The following is a 19,846-nucleotide window of genomic DNA, read 5'->3' on the forward strand; positions in this document are numbered from 1 at the left end:
AATCGTATGCGGCACGCGCTCGCATGATTATCGGTGCCTGGGAACGAAGCTGACTAATCGTATCGTTAACTTTTCAGCGGCGATCGAACCGATAATGTGACGTGGAACGCGGAAGGTAAATGGAGGGAGTGAGAGAGAGAGAGAGAGAGGGAGAGAGTGAAAAAAAAGAGGAGAGGATGGAAAGAAAAAAAGAGAGAAAAGGGGAAATTTGCATAAGTGTGCGTGGCTAGACGGGAAGTGTCGTGGAGGGAAAATTACGGACCTCGAAAGTCCTGTGATTTCACTGAAACGACTTCGGGAGAACCTTGCGTATACATTTATATATTTTTTAATTGTCCTAATTGTTTTTTTTCTCTCATGATTATTACTCGTGACTATTTTTAACCCGGGAAATCGGCGTTGAGTCTCGCCTAGTGACGAAGAGGAAAGATGGATAAGATGACGAAGCGGGTAAGATGACGATTTATTAATTTTTCTAAGCTAATTACAAATAACGCGTCGGTGCCGATGATGCACATTTGTACATTTTATTTTAAATTATATAATTATAAATAATTGTTCTTATTTTTGTTCTTGTTTAAATTTTATTTTCTCTAAGTTGTATTGTCACACATCCTACATTTTTTGTTTATAAATAATGTTTTTATTTGTATTTTATTGTGTTGTACAGACATTATAATAATAAAATAATATGAAAAGCTTGTAGAAATTATATATTTCTTGTATGCATAAAAAAATTTATTTTTAACCTTCGTCACATTTATACAACTGTATAGCCCATGGGCCACTTATTTTGCTGTAAAAGTTTCATTAAAATAAAACAAGTTTTCTAAAAAATATACAAATTTTAGTTTTTAAGTCAATATGTCCTCAAATACCTGACGTACCCTGTATATGGGGGCTAGATGATATATTCTCAAAAGATTTAAATTAAGCGAAATTATAATTTATTTATAAATTTTTCAGAGAGAGAGAGAATTTATGCAAACGATAGGCAGACTTTAGCTACTTAGAAAAAAAATTGATCATTATTCTGGCGACGCTACGAAAATGAGGAAATATTGACAAACTTTAAAGCTGTCATCTTACCCTCCTTGGTCCTATTTACTCGTACTCGCTTCGCGAGGATGATTTCGAGAGCGATTCTTCGCACGCGAATGCGCACGCGAGCGAGGCACTCGAGTCGGCGTTTTCCGAAGCCGCTGACCGCGAATAGAAATCTATTTAGGTTAATTCCACAATCTCTCGTACAGAGAAATTGGCTGACTTCCCTGATACATGAGGAGGCGATTGTATGCCATCGGGGTGGCCGATGAAAAGGACACGGCGATCGCAGCGGGTGCCGACGCGCGCGAGACCGTGCACCGCGTGTGTCGCGTGTACACACACGTCCAGCACACGTCACGCGATCAAGGGTGAGAGAACGCTGCGGGAAGGAGGTTGAAGAGAGAGAAAAAGAGCAAGAGAACCAGAGAATAGGAAGAAAGAGAGGGATAAGGGTAGAAGGGAGGAGGGCATAGTACGGATCGCGTGCCCGCTTTTTTTGCACCTCGCGATCGACTATTCTTCGTTGCTCCGAATTCAGCCGAGCCACCCCACGAACAATTCTTATTCTCCGCATTATGTAATATCTTGCCCGCGCCTTTTGATCGCCTTTTTGGAAGCACTCAAGAGGGGTACGCGTCGTTTCCATAGGAATAGGCGTAAATGCGCGCTCCGGCGAACCGGAATCCCACAACGGCGGAAGTCGCATACAACGGAAATTCTCCGCAGCGGAGAATCGCGCGGAAAGAGTAGAGACGCGTTTTCAGGATGAATTGTACAAGGTGTGATTTGTTACGTTCGTTGACGTGAAATTTTGAGTGTGTTAGTAGCCTACGTTTCATAAAGTGAAATTCGCACAGAGAGTGTTTCCCGCATTGCGGCTGAACTAGAGTTACTACGCTTGGTCGAACGCACGTCAATCGATACGTCAAAAACTAACGATCGTCCGCGTCTGAATATTAAAGCAAAAGGCATAAAAATTGACACAGGTATGTCAAACTGACGTAACCATGTTTCTTGGCTGTGAAATGTTGAACTTTGTTGGATAGTACGTGAACTTCGTCTTCTTCGACTCGTCTTCTTCGACTTCTTCGTCTTCTTCGACTCGTGTACAATAATTGAAGCTAAAGTGGCAGTTTCTGCATGCAAGCGCATTCGATCGCGTCATTAGCATTGATTTTTGTGCTGTGCTGAAGTTTTTGTCGAGCTTTTTCTTGTAAAAATTGAAGTAATAAATCAGCGATAATTTATTGGACAATGCTATAGTATGCTTTTATAGTGTGAGCTTTGAATATTTTAAATCATTTTAGATTTTGTGGTAATTTTTCTCTATCCTCTGTTACTGCGAGAAATTTAGGGTTAGATCGTTCTGAAAAACCGACATACCTGAATTTATTGGTCTTTCAACTGACACTTAAATTTTGCTGCGAAATATCTTTTCAGAGATTACAGTTGAAGTTATTGGTTTTCCCTTGTTTTTTCTTGTTTGTTTAAGATGGTCGGAAAGAAGTCAGAGGATCCCTTTCCATAATAAAAGTGCAAAATTTTTTTTGCTGTTACTATATTAACAAACAATTTGCTATTCTAGCAAAATTTGTTTTCTTCGTTTGGGAAATTCACATTGTAAGAGTAAAAATTACGCGATTTCGAGAAAAATCAACTCAAATTCGCTCGGCTGTCACTTTACTTTTCGAGCAAAGTTACACTTTAATAAATTTAAAGAATATTTAAGTAATTGCGAGAAGGATAGAGGAGGGGGAGGGGGGGAGAGAACAACTTTTTAGCGTTTTAACTCGAAAAAAGCGGACCGAGGGAAGAATGATGTCGTCAGTGAGTCACCGGGCCATTAAGCATTGTGCAGGTTACGATATCAATGACTTACATCGTACGTCGCATTACGAGCCGTGGAGCGGGGCCAAAGCATCCGGCTCTCCGCTTCCGGTCCGCACGCGACTTCTGCACGTGAAGACACGTGGCCCGTATCTAAGCGCGTTTGCATACACACATGCGCGACGAGAAGTGCATATTTGCGTTACCTCAGCTAAGGGGTGATCGTGCGACAACACAGTTCTATTCCACCTACATCCTCTTGTCCGCGATTACACGAAGTTGCATTACTTCGTAATTGCGAACGAATACGTCGGCGCGACGATGAGGAGTTTGGCCGCGAATTTGATTGATTCGAGAGAGAGAGAGAGAGAGGGAAGTGGGAGAAAAGCTGTTCCGTTTGACGCGATATGTTCAACAAATTAAGAGAGACGTCAAATTTGCGCGCGCCAAACGAACAAAGCGCGAGATCGCGGCAACGTCAATTTTCTCCTTTCTCACGCGATTCCGCACGGCGGCGTTATTTCGTCCGCGACGGTTCGCCCGGTCAACGTGCTGGCGTTTGGCGTCTCTCACGGACGGACGGAGGGCCCGGTACTTCCGATCGGCAAATATTTATTCATAATTTCGTTTCAATCATGCGCATATACGGCGCGCCGATGTCGAGTGGATTTCGCCGCTGGTCAGTCCATTTTCTGGACAAACATCGGCGGCGGGGGGGGGGGGGGGNGGGGGGGTAAAGACACCTCCGCATCGCCGTGATATACAGAACCTGCCCCCCTCCCCTTCCTCTCCCGCCCATCATGCGTAAAGCAAACACATGTAAAATTACGTATTCGTATGGCTCTTGTGCCAGTCGCGGCGACCGACCGAGCCGACATCGGTGGATATGACCTGGCCTGTATGCTCTTAGAAAAACACGAAACGCGATTACCGCGTTTGTCCCCGAGGGTGGCAGGGGGCTACCAGGATGGTCCATTGCGATGTATAGATACGTTTGCCCGGTGCCGCGGCCGTCGGCATGGTCGCAACCGATATTAGAATTTCCGCGGCATCGCTTTCCGTTACTCTGCACAATTATTTATCGAGACGGAATGATGGAAGAAAATCATAATATGATTTATTATGTATTATATATATATATATATATATATATATATACATACGCGCGCATACGGATGTACACGTTCATACACACGCGTGCGCGCGTGCACACACATTCACACAGGATATCGGCCGAAGTTCTCTTCGCGTTTCCCCTTGCAATTATTTATCGAGGCGGAACGACGAAGGAAAATTGCATATGGAGGCGGAGCACCTTTATTTTTCTCGATAACATTTTCACGGTGGCTTACGCGAGATCTCTTTATCATTTCGCGATGCGATTTTTCCGCCGAAATACGATCGGCGGCGATAAAACGAACGAGGTGGAATACGTACGTCTCAATATGAATTATTATTCTTCGCATATCGCCGGTAACATATCCAATTTTCCGACTGTACTCGTCGAGTTTGTCCGTTCACGTTGCTTCTGATATTTTCTCCTGAGAGTTTACGACGTACTTGCGATGACATCGCGCATGATCGTTGACGCGTGATATCATAAATCTGCATCTTCCTCACGCCTGTCTCGCTGATCCCTCAATGCGAGAGGAATTGTAAAGATATGTAATTGCGATATATTTATGCGCTCTTAGCCATATTTATGCGCTCTTAGAAGACAAACAGAAAATTCACATTGCACGAGTGAGAAATCACGCAAATTTAAGTGACTCGATGATCAGTCTACGTTGTGAGTGAAATTCCACTTCGACAAATTTAGAAAGTGAAGAGACAGAATTCCTGTGGAAATTCAACCAATGATCAACCAATCTTTTTGCGAGATATCCGATACGATGTCCGTTCGAGTAGGTCCTGCTTATAGTGAGCCGCGATTCTCCCTGCTGTTGTCGTAGGTCGCAAGTTGCGTTTCGCGGAAACAGAGCGATTCCCCGGCCGGCGAAAGTTAACGACGTGTCGATTAAAGCGATGGTCACTCGCTCACTCCCCCGTGATCGACCGGCAACTTGACCAGCGCCGACAGTTGGCATTGCGGCACAATCGTCCGATAATTGGCAGACATTGTCCTGCCTTGCGGCGCGGGCGAACGTGTATATCCACCGACCGCTGAGAATACGCACGCTTTTCGCTTTACGTTCGCTTTACGATTTGTTGGCCGCCGTGATCGTGACGTGGTCGATCGGAAATATGAATTTATCACCGGTCATGTTACGATGACGTTCACAAGAGAGAGAGAGAGAGAGGGAGAGAAAGGGAGACGATATCGATTATGATGCGTTCGCATTATTTGCGACTCCAATACCGTTTGTACTTCTGTGTTTGCGCTTGTAAATCTGTCTTGACGGCTGGATGATGCACACATAATCGAACTACCGAACGCACGCAATGTCATCTCGTAGGATCGAACGAACGCGAGTCGAAATTTTAATTTTAATTCTACATTATAATCCTCCATATTCGATCGAATCGATGAATGAAAAATTCTCGAAGTATTTCACTGCGTGGGTTAAAAAAGATGGAAGAAGAAAAGGATTTATCTAAAAAATTGTTCGATACTCGATCATCGCAATATCATCACAATATGTATATTCTGCCTTTATTGCATCTTTATTCTTAATTGAAATAAGTCACATATTAATTATATTAATGTAATTTTTAGTGATGTGTACACATATGATATACATTACTGAAAATTATAACACGCTTCGTAATTTTGATAATAATTCCGGTATATACCAGCATTACGAACTTTTGTAGTAATTTTTACTATATTTTCTCCGTGTAAAGTTGCCGAAAAGCGAATACTTTATGAGATATTTCATATCTCTCGTATCTTATACTGAAATGTATCTGGATAAAATATAAAATATCTTTGAAAACATTCACTTTTCGACGAACTTATTCTGGAACTTTTATACGCAGAATGAACAGAGGTATCGATCTTTGTTCAAAAAATTATATTATTCTATTTAAGAAAAATGAAATTGATTTTGAAATGATTTTGAAAAAGGCCATCAAAAAATAATTCATCATGACGATATTTTATCTCCTTCCAAACTACAGCTGCAATTTTTGTTTGAAACATTTGTTCTAAAACATTGTAATTTTCAGATATTTGATTGTCAAGAACAAAACTTGACACCCTACATTAACGAGTAAAAAAGTCAACAAATTTCCTCCTTTCATAAATTTATCTTCCTCTGTTTATTATTATATTTTATTGGTATAAACAAATTTCCTCCTTTCATAAATTTATCTTCCTCTGTTTATTATTATATTTTATTGGTATAAACAAATTCAGAAACTAGAGACAAGAAATAATAAAAAAAAGGTGTTATGAATTTCGTTGCCGACAAATGACGCTCGCCTATTCGAAATACGATATTGGGTTTTTCTCGATTGCAATTTTTCCGGAATGTCAACGAATTCTGGTTGAAATCCCGGCTGTAATGAAATCGTTCGTTCACGGACGTGTAGCGCGTATAATGAAATTGCGCAACACTAGTTGAATATTTTTGTTTCTCAATTAGGGTCGTGTGGGCCGGCGGGATTTCCCCGGTTCCGTCGAGTCACGATTTCCCGCACCATCTGTGTTCTCTGTGCGGCTCCCCTTGAAGAACCGGTCCGCTGGCGGTAAGTCACGTTCGCACTTGGCATCGAATTGAATTAATCAGATCGGATTATCGCGTTATTGACTTTGCGACGAAGCCGGAACATATTATACCGCCCGCGAGTGTCGCTCGATGTGTACTATTTTCTTTTCCATGTGATCAAACTGAAATGAAGCGAAGCTCTTCGCGAATTTCGTATTTCGCAGTGAATCTCGTCTTTTCCCTAAGCTAGTCAGATCATTAAAGGTTTGCGACATACAGTTTTATCTCTTTACATACATCCTGTACCTTGAAACAGGAAAATGTCCCGAATCGAAATTTTGACCTTACGATAAACTTTTAATTCTATAACACAGCAGGAGCTAAGATAGAAAAAACGGATACAAAAAGCTTCAATTCTAATAATATAATTTACTCCTACTTTGATAATGTCTTATAATTTTCTTAGCGTTTTCGTTGCTTAGCGCTAAAATAAGTTTGTTCACGGCAGCATTAATATTAAACTTGTAGAATTAAAAATTTAAGAAAGAAGTTTACAGAAATAGTCGGTATTGTCAAAGTAGGTTTTCATCTATCTATAGACCAAGTAAGCGCAAGCTATTTTTAACACTTTGCAGTCCGTGCTCCATATGAAGTTGTCATACGTTCGAAGGAAGTACATTTTATTTTTGCTCTTTTCCACACATCTACCTTTACAATCACAGACGTGTATGTATATCGTTAAGACATGAATGTTTTCACATCGGGATGATACTATATATATTCGTCCGTGAACTGCAATGTACTAAGAGCGTTAAACTACCAAAATTTCGATTCGGGTATACTCGCTTGAGTATTTGACGAGTTTCCGCATATCGGCGCGTCGTCAAAGTGTCCCCGGAAAGTTTTCCCTTTTTTTCAAGCGATATAATAAAAGCATCGCGGTCAATTGACGGTAATTTCCGGATCCCCACCGTAGAGCGGGCGAGTGAGCGTGTGCGATTCTCGCGAAAGAGAGAAGGAAAAAAAAACCGCGGGATCGGGGAAAATAACGGTGACGCTCGAGCGGCGGGGATTGAATTTAAATGCGCGTCGGGAGTGTGCTCCTCGCACCCCTAGAAATTACATCCCCATTTGAGAGCAGGCAGCTCCCCCAATCGTCATGACGATTCGCCGCGGTCCGAGGCGACTCAATCGCTGAGTTACAAGTGCGACAAGCGCGGTGTCGTATATTAGACAATTTTTTCGACGCGCGGTTTTAAAATCGGCGACAGCTGTCAGTCCGAGATTTGACAGACCGAGACTGCAACACGCGCGAGCAGACCGGACACGAGTAGTTCATTAAGTGGAGGAACTTCCCCGTGTATTTTTTCTTTTTACGTTCGGCACATCACAATGAGCTATTATTTGACACGCGTATCAAACGATTGTAGTGGCGTAAATTGGCACATTGTCTATAGTAAAAATTGAACCTCGTGGATGTCCGGTTCTCCATATTAAATTCCTTATTCTCTATTCCTTTCGTTACATTTACGTCCTTAATCTGTACTGGTCAGCTATTACTTTTCTTGGGCTCAGATCGACTAGTTACATTTCTATTCGCACAAACGGCGGGGTGAAACGTTCGGTCCCGCCTTTACGCCCTTTATTCATGGATTTTTTTCTCGAGACTCGCGCACTTTCATTCTCGTGATCGTGAATGTTATTGGCTGTCGCAACGATCCTCAATGACGCGGGCATCGGTACACCGTCACGGTAATCAAGCGCGATGTAGAGGCCGTGTCGTCTCACGGGAGTTCGGAAGCGATCGATCATCGCCATGAATTTTACAATATCACGCGGCGCGCCGCGCGAATTAGGATACATGATCGATGACTTTCCAATCGTCGCGCCGCATTGTTCGGCCCGAAAGCCTCTTCTCGCGCGGCTTCTCGTTACCTTCGTCTCCCGCGTGTCCCTGTAATTTCCCCACCGGCTGAAGCGACGCCGACCTGTGTGTTGTGTCATTAATTATAGATTTTCGACGTAACAATTTGACGGGAAGATGCGGGTGAAAGTTAAATATTCGTCACATTTCTCGTTTGATACGATAGAACCACCTTTTAATTTTCAAGATCTAATTCTTTCCATCATTACAAATAAGTAAAAATTTAACAATAATAACTGTAACTTGAGAACTATGATAATTGAGAATAACGATAATAAGATAATACAAGAAGTATTTTGTACCTCGAAGTCTCTATTTTCTAGATATAATGTTGAAAGTAAAATCTGCTTATGATTTACAATACAATAATATTATAATCTACCATAGTATTATAATAAGGATCTTATATTTAAGGTCTTCTTAAATTCACCTTCAATATTGTACGGTTCATTTCCTTAGCTATGAAGATCTGAAGATGAATTTAAAGAGCCTTTAAATATAATGTCCGACTATAAATATTGGCAACAGGCTACGTTCCAAAATTTATTGCCAGTGCTGAAAATCTATAGAGTTCATTATGTACATTATAGATTTTCAACAGTGAATATTAGAAAGCAGCCAAAGAACTTTTGTCCCGTCGTTTAGTAATATTGCTTGCAAAATATGTCAGCCCTATGGTTGAGTCGTACCACGACCTCTGCTCGAAGAAAGAAGCGGCTCGTAGTAGAGACTGCGTAACTAAATATCGACGTTACAGCCAAAACTCGAACCATTTGTAACCAATATTCAAACTTCGTGACGAACAGTTTTCATCGGCGCACCGTTAGATGGTGCCAGGCGATCCATTATGCAGGTAATTAATTTTTTATATCTTTTAATTAATATTAATTTAAATTAATTAATTAATATAAAATTAAATAATTTAATTTTTTATAATTTTAATTAATTTTTAATATCTCGAAAACTAAAATAAATTTAACAAAATTTAACAAAATACTCTCGATATGGGTGAGATATTTTTAAATGTTATTTTATTATATAAAAGTACATGACAATCAGTAAATGTATTAAAGTTAGAGTCTTAAATAAATAGAGAAATGACAGATGCGCTAGATCAAAACACGTGTTTCAAAACGTAATTTCGGAATAGTTTTATTATTTTTTAGACTTGTATTGTGTTTTCTAGGCAAGATGGTTCGGAATTATTATTATTATATTAAGGGTTTCAGTTAATTTTGACAGTTTTTGGCTCACAAATGCATTTATTAAAAAAAAAACTATACATTGCAAAATATATACTTTTCTGCTCAGTTTCACCCGTTCTACTTGCACACCACGAGAATCGAGATTATTTTAAAACATTCTGTATATGTCATATAACTAAAATTAGCAGTTATCTAGTAGTTATGAAATATATTATACGGAATATACTTATAAATATAATGTCGAATATAAAAATCTGTCAAGATCTAAAAATGTACGGCCTCAGCAAAATCTGCACACTTCGTCCGATTGTTAGCTCGCTTCGCCTAGTGCTATTCCCTTCACGACTCCTTTCACGTGTCTGCGGCTCACGTGAAGGAAATAACGTTAGGCGGAGCAAGCTGAAGATCCACATTGTTTAAAAGTATTCATTAGTAGAATGTGTAAAAAAGGACCATAGTAAATAGTATTTTCGACACTTATTACTTTCCTTTTTTCATAAAAAGGAAACGGCCGCTGAGGTTCACTGCTTTCAAGGCACGAAAAAGCAGTTTTTGTGTCAAGTTGTAAGTAACGGTGAAAAGTGGATATATCATGATAATGCTAAACAAAGAAAATTAGGCTCTATACAATATATATTTATTACATACTTATACAATATATATATCTATTATATATATATCTAGAAGCGAGCTAACAATCGGACGAAATGTGCAGATTTTGCTGAGGCCGTACATTTTTAGATCTTGACAGATTTTTACATTCGACATTATATTTATAAGTATATTCCGTATAATATATTTGATAACTACTAGATAACTGCTAATTTTAGTTACATGACATATACAGAATGTTTTAAAGTAATCTTGGTTCTCGTGGTGTGCAAGTAGAACGGGTGAAACTGAGCAGAAAAGTCATGTAGCATTTTGCAAAATTCACAATGGCGAGAAATTAATTATTATTGTCTGAACTAATGAGCGCATGGGAAAGGGTAGGCTAGACTCTGTATAAAGAAAAATGGGCTTACTTCTAAAAATCTCCTAGTAACGATGAGTGTCAACTGATAGCGAGAGTCGTATTTCTTCTCGGTGCGCAGCCTTGTTGTCACATGCCGTTCGCTTCTTGTTATATTATTCCGCTTTTAGAAATCAATTGATGCTCATCGTTACTGGGAAATCTTCAGAAGTAAATAATTTTTTTTTATACAATGTCCAGAATCAAGTAAAATGTGCAGATATTTCGAAACTTTGGTATATTCTATCATACTTTATATGATAATCATATCTAGATTGGAACATATTCTGAAGAATTCCAAATGTCTCCTGCCATGTTTTCTAATTCGTTATAGCTCGGTTCTTTCTCATGAATATATGGCGCCGAGGATATCTCGATCTGGAAGGCAGTCATCGCCATAGTTATGGCACCGTCTCTAGTTTTGTGCCTGGCGATTAGTCCATTCCTATGCACAAATTCGGCGTCTTCTATTCCGCAAACTGCCACGAGCGCCTCATTACTCAACCCACGCCACCTACCTGGAAAGTCTATTCTGCGTGAGAAAAATGACGTTTTACTCGTTACCGGCACACAATGAATCAGATAGCCATTTCCGCTCGAGAAAATAACGAACATTATCCTTAAATCGAGTTTGATTTCTCTCTCTAGACTGTAGAGATGCTGCTGCCATGGCACCGATTCCGACAATTCTATTATTTGTCCGCTTGGATGGATCTTCAAAATATATTTTTTCAAGTTAAAATAATCAATCATAATAAATAACCTAAAGATGTGAATGAAGAAGGAAATCGTTACACATCTTACCTCAAATCGGCTGTTTATGGCATTTTGCACGATTTTTCTCGCTGGTAGCCAAACTTTCTCTGCACAGATGACAAAATCCATAAATGTGTGCAATATCATAGCCATAGCTTTCTCAAACAGCTCATCTTCTTCCATATATGCTCCCTTCTTCCATGTGTTATAATTTATGTTTCTTACCAAGTTGCACAAGTCATCACACATGGAAACTCTAGTAAGCAAAAACACTCCGTGTTAGAAAGTGTGTAAGTAAAAATAGAAAAGAAGAGCAAACATAGAACAGATATGATACTTACGCTGGTTCATAATAAGGCGAATGATATGCAGGCATTATCTGATTATTGCCTTGTGCATCAATTTGCACAATGATAGTATCATAGATCTCTTTGAAGAGCTCATCGATGATTCTGTCTTCTTTTATATGTGGAAGTAGTATCTTCAATATTTCATGGCCAAAATGACAGTAAATCAAGCCAGCGCTGCTCAATTTAATCTTACGGTTGTAATTTGGTTTTTTTAGAATGGTGTTAGCTGTCTCGTAAAATTCTCTAATATAATAAAGAAAGGATATTAATACGTTAAGAAGCAAAAGAAGATATTTCATTATAAAATATATTATTTTACCTCATATGATAGTCATATCTGTGGATGGAAGGATCATATATTCCACCAATGCCTACTACGATATCGCAACTGTCTAAGATATCCTGATCTTGAGTTCTAAAAATATAACAACATTCATGAATTTTATAGATTAATATTTACTTCTGATTTTACCACTATTATTATTTTTTAATAACATAATCGAATCATCTTCAGAATCTTTATCACACTTAACCCCTTAACCTACGATTTACGTTTCAACAGCCTGGATCCAAAACGTAAACAAGATCGCGTAGCCTTCCACGGTTCGGCAAATCGGTTCTAAGTTGTACCAAACGCGCACGACTTACGGAATGTAAATACATGTGTAAGATACAACTGGTTTAATTTTGTGGAATATTTGATAAGTAATTACAAAATGATGTAATAATTGTAGTAGATATACCACAAAAGGTTTATTATCAATCAATAAAATATAATATAAATCAATAACATTTATCTGCAATTCCTGAATAAATTAGCAATTCACGTAATTAGCATTTATACAAAAATCAATAACAAAAAATTAATAATCTTCAATGGTGTGATATCGTTCAAAACATACTGGTACATGTAATAGAACTTTGCACTCCCACGTTGTTTCACTACGTTTTTTATTTTTCGTGCAAACTTTACAAGGTTCTAATGGCCTTAATTTTGATGCTGTTGCGACCGTCGCACCACGTCGACCATCGCACTACGGGCCATGCCCGTGATATTTATATTTGGCCCGATCATTGTACCAGGGGCCATGTCCGTAATATTTACATTTGGCCCGATCATTGTACCAGGGGCCATGTCCGTAATATTTACATCTGGCCCGACAGGTGTACCACAGGCCAGGCCTGTGATAATCAGTTTTGGCCCCAATACAAGACCACGTGTCTCACACATAGTTATAGGTTAAGGGGTTAATGATCCATAAATACGGTTTTTATTTATGAATCCTAAAATAGCTTACCTTACTATGACAGCATTCATATATCGTGGCAATAGCTTTAAAAGCATACAGGCAAGTACCTCATTGCAAGTAATTCCATCATCATGCGTACCGATTTTTATATTGCCCTCCATTTGATTTGACATTCTTTTTTCAGAAAAAAGAAAAATACAGAAGTTTATTGGAACAGACATTTGTGACATTATTTTATATAGAAAAGAACAAAATATAGAAGTTTCTTGGATACATTTGTGTTATTAACACGTTGACTCCCAACTGCGAGATATCTTATAGGTTGTTTACTTGCCTAGGACACCAACTACGAGTTATCTCGTCGCTTCATTACTTGATTAAATCAAATTGGCTTCTTAGACCAGAATCGTGAAAAGCTCCGTGGCAGTCAACGTGTTAAAAACATATTTTAGCTTTCTCTCTCTCTCTCTCTTTCTCTTTTTTATAAAAAATGTATATATTATAATTGATATATATTAATCTTTTGAGTGTAGAATAGCAACAAAAAAGTATTATATAATAGAAATTTTGCAAAACTTAAGATTTAGTAGGAAAGAAATGAAAACTAATGCAAGCTAGTATATAGCCAATGCAAGAACAACAAAAATAGGCCTAATTACTTGGCAATTTTAATTACATTTACATGTTGGAAATTTTTATGTATTCATTCTTACCTTATATCGACGATACGTTGTTGGTGTTTACGATTATTGGATCAGGAGATATAAACCTGTTATTAAAATTGGACGTAATTTTCAGTGCGATCTGCGCTTGGCCCCGGATCACATTTAAACAGTGACAGGAAATCACCTACTCTTCTTCTCAATTGTAGCTATGGACTACTCTGAAGTCTGTCCTACACAAGCAGCTAGAAGAAAGTGGGAAATCACGTGTCATGTGAGATTTTAAGCGCATGAGCACGTTTCAGGTCACGTGACTGAACGATTACAAAAAATAAGTCTGTTCGTTTTCGCTTCACTAGTTCAGCGGTGCAGCGAAAACGAACAGACCTAATGTCACCATATATATAATACTCCTATATGGCTAACCAGAAATTTTCCTATAAGTGGAAGTGAACACGACATTGTAAGATAGAAGATGGACGGTTATTGGCTATATAGGAAAGAGTGAGAGAAGTGTTCATGCGCAAGCGTGGCGACAAAATGTAAACAGATTTATTAAAGGAACCAAGTAATTGATAATTAATAAGAAAAATAAATATTTTTATTATCGCGACAGAGTTCTCATATTATACGAACAGATGGTGAGCATAAGCTTATAAAATTTACCGTTAGCGTTTCAATATAGCGTCAGGTCAAATCATATTGGCTTAGACCATGTTGGAAGGGCAAATGTCATTCTGTTGCCCAGATTGGCCAAATTTTAATTCAATATCAATCCTAATCCGTAGTCTGATACGGGCTTTACACTGGTCTAATGGAGGATCCACATTGCATCCGATATCCGACATACGACTAACCGATATCTAATAGGAGAATACGTTTTCTGGAAACAGATGTTTGTGTTGCTATCTAGGAACTTTAAAACAAAAAATTCAATATCGAACGTTGGACGCAGTGTGAATCCTGCATAAAAAGTGTTCGATTGAGCACAGCAGTTATAAGTTATTTCCGGTTTCGACGTGACTGTTGGGCACGTGCGCGAACGTGTTCATTTCGTTTCTTGCTGTTGAGTCGTTTAGATCCGAGGTTAGTTCAAAGCTTATCCGGAAATCGTTTTTTCTGAGCAAGGTTGTCTCACCTTTAGATATTGCGAATCGAATATCGCGAACATGGAGAACGGTCAGGAAGAAACGAAAATCGACGATACAAATAACGTCGCTGAGGAAGCCGCCGACGAGATGAATGATAAGGTTAAGAACGCCACGCCGATCGCCGGCGATTCGAACGACGCAAAAGGAGGGAACAATGAAAAAGAAGGAAACAATGCGAAAGAAGGAGATGATTTAAAAGAAGCGGACGATGTGAAAAAAGCGGACGATGGAGAGAAAGCGGACGATGTAAAAGAAAATGATGTAGAAGAAGACGAATCGTCCGCAGGATTGTTGGAGAAGATAAGGGAACAAGTGGAGGTATCGTATTTTGTTCTTGCAGCAGATTGATTTTATCTATTTTTGTTTTCTAAGTTCAATGATCGCGTTTCCACATATATTGAAACAATCGTATCAACTGAAAAATTCTAATGAGAGGCTTCAGTTTTTTTTAACACGCTGAGCCAATTTCACGCCGCGTGGGCCACTGGTGGATCCATAAATACTGCATTTATCACACACACACACACACACACACACACACACACACACACACACACACATATATATATTATATATATATATTATTATATTTATTATATATATATAATAATATTTACAAGACTACAAAAATCATGAAGAGGAAAAGCTAATGTGAAATATGCCAAATGAAAGTCCAATGTGCGTCACCGATGAACCATGCGTATTCAACTTGTTAATTTATTTTTTCTTTTGTTGTATCTTTTGGCAGTACTACTTTGGCAATGTGAATATGCACAAGGATAAGTTCCTTATAGAACAAACAAAGCTAGACAACGGCTGGATTCCAATGAACATCATGCTGAACTTTAGACAGTTAACAAATCTTAGCAGAGACGTTGATATAATACTGCAAGCGCTGAAAGCTAGTGAACTCATGGAAATATCTGAGGATGGGAAAAAAATTCGGCGTTCACCTAAACATCCTTTGCCAGAGTACAATGAAGAGTACAGGAAAGCACAGGAAGCTAGAACAGTTTATATTAAGGGATTCCCACAGACAGGCATGGATATTGAAAAGCTGAAGGCATATTTTGCACCGTACAAACCATTTGACACGATTGTGGTAGATATATTTGTTTCCTTGCAACTTTTGTAAGAATTTAATAGGCGCTGGGGGATTAATTGATCCATTATATACCATGCACAAATGCTAAAATTTCTCTATTTCCACAGATGAGGAAATACCAGGATAAGGAGAAAAACTTCAAGTTCAAAGGATCTGTTTTTGTACAGTTCAAAACTATTGACATTGCCAAAGTTTTTATGGATGCGGAATCTGTAAAATATAATGACACCGAATTAATAAGGAAATGGGCGTAAGTAATATTGATCGATACGTGATTTACCGTGATATATATTTCTGTAATTGTTACATTAATTTTACGACTGCAATATAATTTTTGCAGTGCGGATTATGCGGTGGAGAAAGCACAGGAAAAGGAGGAACGCCGAAGGAAGAAACCAGATAATAAATCGAAGAAGGCTGCGGGTGTAAGTACAAAGCTTAAGTTACGAGATAAACGCGTCAGTGCCTAGAGAACTGTGATCGATTTCGTATCGTTGTCATTAAAATAATACGTTTAATATGCCTTTTTCAGGTGGAACAGAATGAAACCAAGAACGAAGAGGCGGATTCGACACCCGCTTCGACGGAAATCAAGTTGCCCAGAGGTTCAGTTATTTATTTCTCTGGTGTTTCTAAGATTTGTGTCAGGGAAGAAATCAAAGAACGTTTAGAAGAATTGCACGCCGAAGTAGCGTACATAGATTTTCAAAGAGGCAATACGGAAGGATGGATCCGTTTGCAGGGAGAAAATGCTGCCAAGCCCCTGTTAGATAAAATGGAAGAAGGCAAGGTAAGAAGTGTTTGTAAAGTGCTTAAAACTGACTACCATGATTGTCGACTAACTGAAAGTATTTTTTTGTCCAAGATATTTAAAATATAATTATGAAAAACAAACGGTAAGAATTTAACTGTGGTTATAGTTTGCATATATTATCAATCGATCCTACAAGCAGGTAATTTATTAGTTAACATTTTAACCGGAACGTTTCGACCATTTCTTATTTTTTATATGAATTTCCTCGAAAATCAATTTTTTATGGTGTTTTTCATTGTCCAAGATTTTAACAATATTCAATCAAATTCATGATTTGTTTCTAACCTGTGACCAGTAATGTCAGAAAATTGTGTAACATTATGAGTGATGTAATTTTTATGTCCTTTAATACGAGTGTTCAGTTAAGCGTCTTATTTAGATAGACTAAAAGACAACTAAACAATCATATTAAAAGTTAGGTAGATATAATTATTTTAATCAAATATTTGAACAAGACAAAACAAGGGATCGTAATTGTGTGTAGTCAAAATAAGATGGACGGACAGACAGACCAACAGACAGACGGTTGATACAATATATGTTCGAGTTTATACAAATAAATACGAAACATCTATATTGAGATAATAGCAAGCAAGAAAGGGAGATGTCCGTTTTTTTATAATTATGATTTTAATCAAGGAGACTATCTTTTATAATGTTTTAATTAAAATGTATAACTACATTGCGATTACACGTGTGTTGCAATACGTTAAAATAATTCAAAACATTTGGTGTTTCAAGGTACAAATCAACAAGTCGGAGGTCACATGCAGAATACTCGAGGGTGAGGAAGAAGAAAAGTATCTCATTAAGGTGACAGAGGAGATGATAGCCGCGAAGAACAAGCATAGTAAAGGGAAACGCGGCGGTAAAAAGGGTAGGTTCATTTGAGTTTTGCGGGCGTTACAACTGTCGATCGCCGTATACACCATATAATGATGAATTTTGCCATGCTAATACGGAGAAATCATGTACATGGAGATCATATACTTGGATTTCGCTGAGTTAAACTTAAACCACTGAATTTCACGTACGATAGAAAACGTTATAGTCCGCTTCCTTCAGGAAGAAGTCATACTAACGAACTTCGTTGTTCCATGACAAGGTCGTAACGTGCGAGGAGGGAAGAAGAGGGGTAGCAGTCCCGCTCGCGATGCAGTTCCTGTTAAGAAGGGCAAAGTTGCCGAGTAAGATTGCGAAGTCTCCGCGAAGACCTTCCGTGGAGACTTCAAAACCGACGGCGTACACAAAACTTTAAATTAATAATGTATATTTTCAACTTTTTGACTGTCTATGTATAAAAGAGAGAAAAAGAAAGATAAACAGCGACACGTAGATTGTACGTAGTACGAGCAGAAAACTGATCGAGATATCTAAGAATTTTTGTTATACCTCATCGACATGTTACGAGACTCTTGTGTTATTATTATTATTATTATTATTATATATATATATACATGTTTAAAAGCATTGAAAAAATATAATTCCGTCTATATATTTGTTACACGCGACTCTCATCGGTCACTCGATGTCCCTCCAGCATCGATAGATCAACGAGGCGTTCACAGGGAAAATATTGTAACAAAGATTATTATAAAATTTTGTAATGCTGGACCATACTCTCTAGAATTATGACTAAAATTATTATGTTGTAATTTTTAGTGATGTAACCACATGAAATATATCTACAGATGTAAAATTACCGTCAAATTCAAAATGATTGCTTACGGTAAAATTATGTAAGATGGTAATTTATTGGTAATTTTGGTAGAATTTGCTGTTTTTAATAGTTTTACAAATATGCTGTATGTTTTCCGCATTATGCGTAAGATAAAATAACATTCTTCTTATGTTCTCATCAAATGTATATCTGTAATAGTCTCTGAAATTTTCTTCGGATGAAAGAAAAGAAACTACAATTCTACGAGGGTATAAAAGTTTCCATTTCTTAGAATATTACTAAATCATTTTTTTAAATACAATTTTTTGTATAAAAAAGTAGATTTTATCAAGCCTTGTGCTAGAAATCTATTCGAGAAACAATGTAGCACAATGTAACAATGTAGACAATTATCACTTTTCCGTAAAAACTGCAAATTAATACGTTTGCTACCATTGCCGCATATATGCGGTGTCCCGATTCTTACATCTGAGCCCGCAGATGCGTGTTCTTTATCAAGTTTATGATAATGTATTGCAATAAATTTGGAAATGAACAGTATTGTTGAGCTAAAAAACAATAAAATAGATGTAGAATGTCCTTGGTCTAGAGATAATTACATTTTTATGTTATAAGTATATCCTAAAAAAACTCGTGTCAATTGTGGACATATTCTAACAAAAAACACTGGGCTATGGTGAAAGATTTTCTTTTCAGCTTTTGGTAGCGAACGTGTTAAGAATCTTTTATTTAAAAATCTTTACTTAATTATCACGCGCTAGTTCCGATCGCAATCGTTACCTCTCACGATATATTGTAATTTTATGTCAAATTTTATATCTTCATATATTATATTAATCATTCATATTTATACAATTAATGCTGCAATTCTAAGCAAATTTATGAATAAATCGTCTGTAACGAATGAGGAAGCTTAAGAAATATCAACATAAGAGAGCGACACTGCCGTTCAATGTTAGAACTTCAATGTGTCAGACTTTGTCGGTAAGAATGGATACCATAACAACAACTGACCAATAATGGGTAAATTAAATTTTTTGAGGTCGGTAAGTTACCAGGGTAGATATATTTCCGGGTGATAAGAAGTTACCGGCGTCGATAAGTTACCATGGACGATAGGTTTTTGGGTGTCGTTTAATTATCAAAGTCGATATGCTTCCAAGGATCGGTTAGTTACCAAGGTCGCTAAGTTTCCGGGGGCGGGAAGTCTCCTTATAGCGCATCGTAGAGGCAGAGTGAGATTCAAAGATTCCAATTTCAGGATAGATTCAAATAAATATGGTACTTCCGAATTACCCAATGAAAATAATTTATGCCATATTCTCGAAGCAATCATTAGGTTTGCATTACGAAGGTCTGAGTGACCTTTGTAATCTCATAAATTTCAAGTGGCTTAACATTAAGTATGACAA

At 37.9% G+C, this 19,846-nt stretch overlaps 2 protein-coding genes across 2 annotated transcripts; one reads left to right on the forward strand and one right to left on the reverse strand.

The window, feature by feature from the left end:
* Positions 1 to 10,886: 10,886 nt before the first annotated feature.
* LOC106745396 (UPF0160 protein MYG1, mitochondrial-like) lies at positions 10,887 to 13,945 on the reverse strand. Its single transcript, XM_014620977.1, has 6 exons — positions 13,735 to 13,945; positions 13,070 to 13,195; positions 12,091 to 12,186; positions 11,763 to 12,014; positions 11,470 to 11,677; positions 10,887 to 11,379 (listed from the first exon to the last, which is right to left on the reverse strand). The coding sequence occupies exons 2-6, from the start codon at positions 13,192 to 13,194 to the stop codon at positions 10,936 to 10,938; spliced, it is 1,125 nt and encodes a 374-aa protein (XP_014476463.1). The 5' UTR covers position 13,195; positions 13,735 to 13,945; the 3' UTR covers positions 10,887 to 10,935.
* Positions 13,946 to 14,707: 762 nt separating this feature from the next.
* On the forward strand, positions 14,708 to 18,456 carry LOC106745399 (la protein homolog). The gene is made up of 7 exons (XM_014620979.1): positions 14,708 to 15,152; positions 15,583 to 15,936; positions 16,047 to 16,189; positions 16,280 to 16,364; positions 16,472 to 16,729; positions 17,495 to 17,630; positions 17,859 to 18,456. The coding sequence occupies exons 1-7, from the start codon at positions 14,853 to 14,855 to the stop codon at positions 17,942 to 17,944; spliced, it is 1,362 nt and encodes a 453-aa protein (XP_014476465.1). The 5' UTR covers positions 14,708 to 14,852; the 3' UTR covers positions 17,945 to 18,456.
* Positions 18,457 to 19,846: the final 1,390 nt, after the last annotated feature.

The sequence above is a fragment of the Dinoponera quadriceps genome, unplaced genomic scaffold (assembly GCF_001313825.1).
Source record: "Dinoponera quadriceps isolate SergipeBrazil2010 unplaced genomic scaffold, ASM131382v1 scaffold1734, whole genome shotgun sequence".
In the NCBI taxonomy this organism is placed as follows: Eukaryota; Metazoa; Arthropoda; class Insecta; order Hymenoptera; family Formicidae; genus Dinoponera; species Dinoponera quadriceps.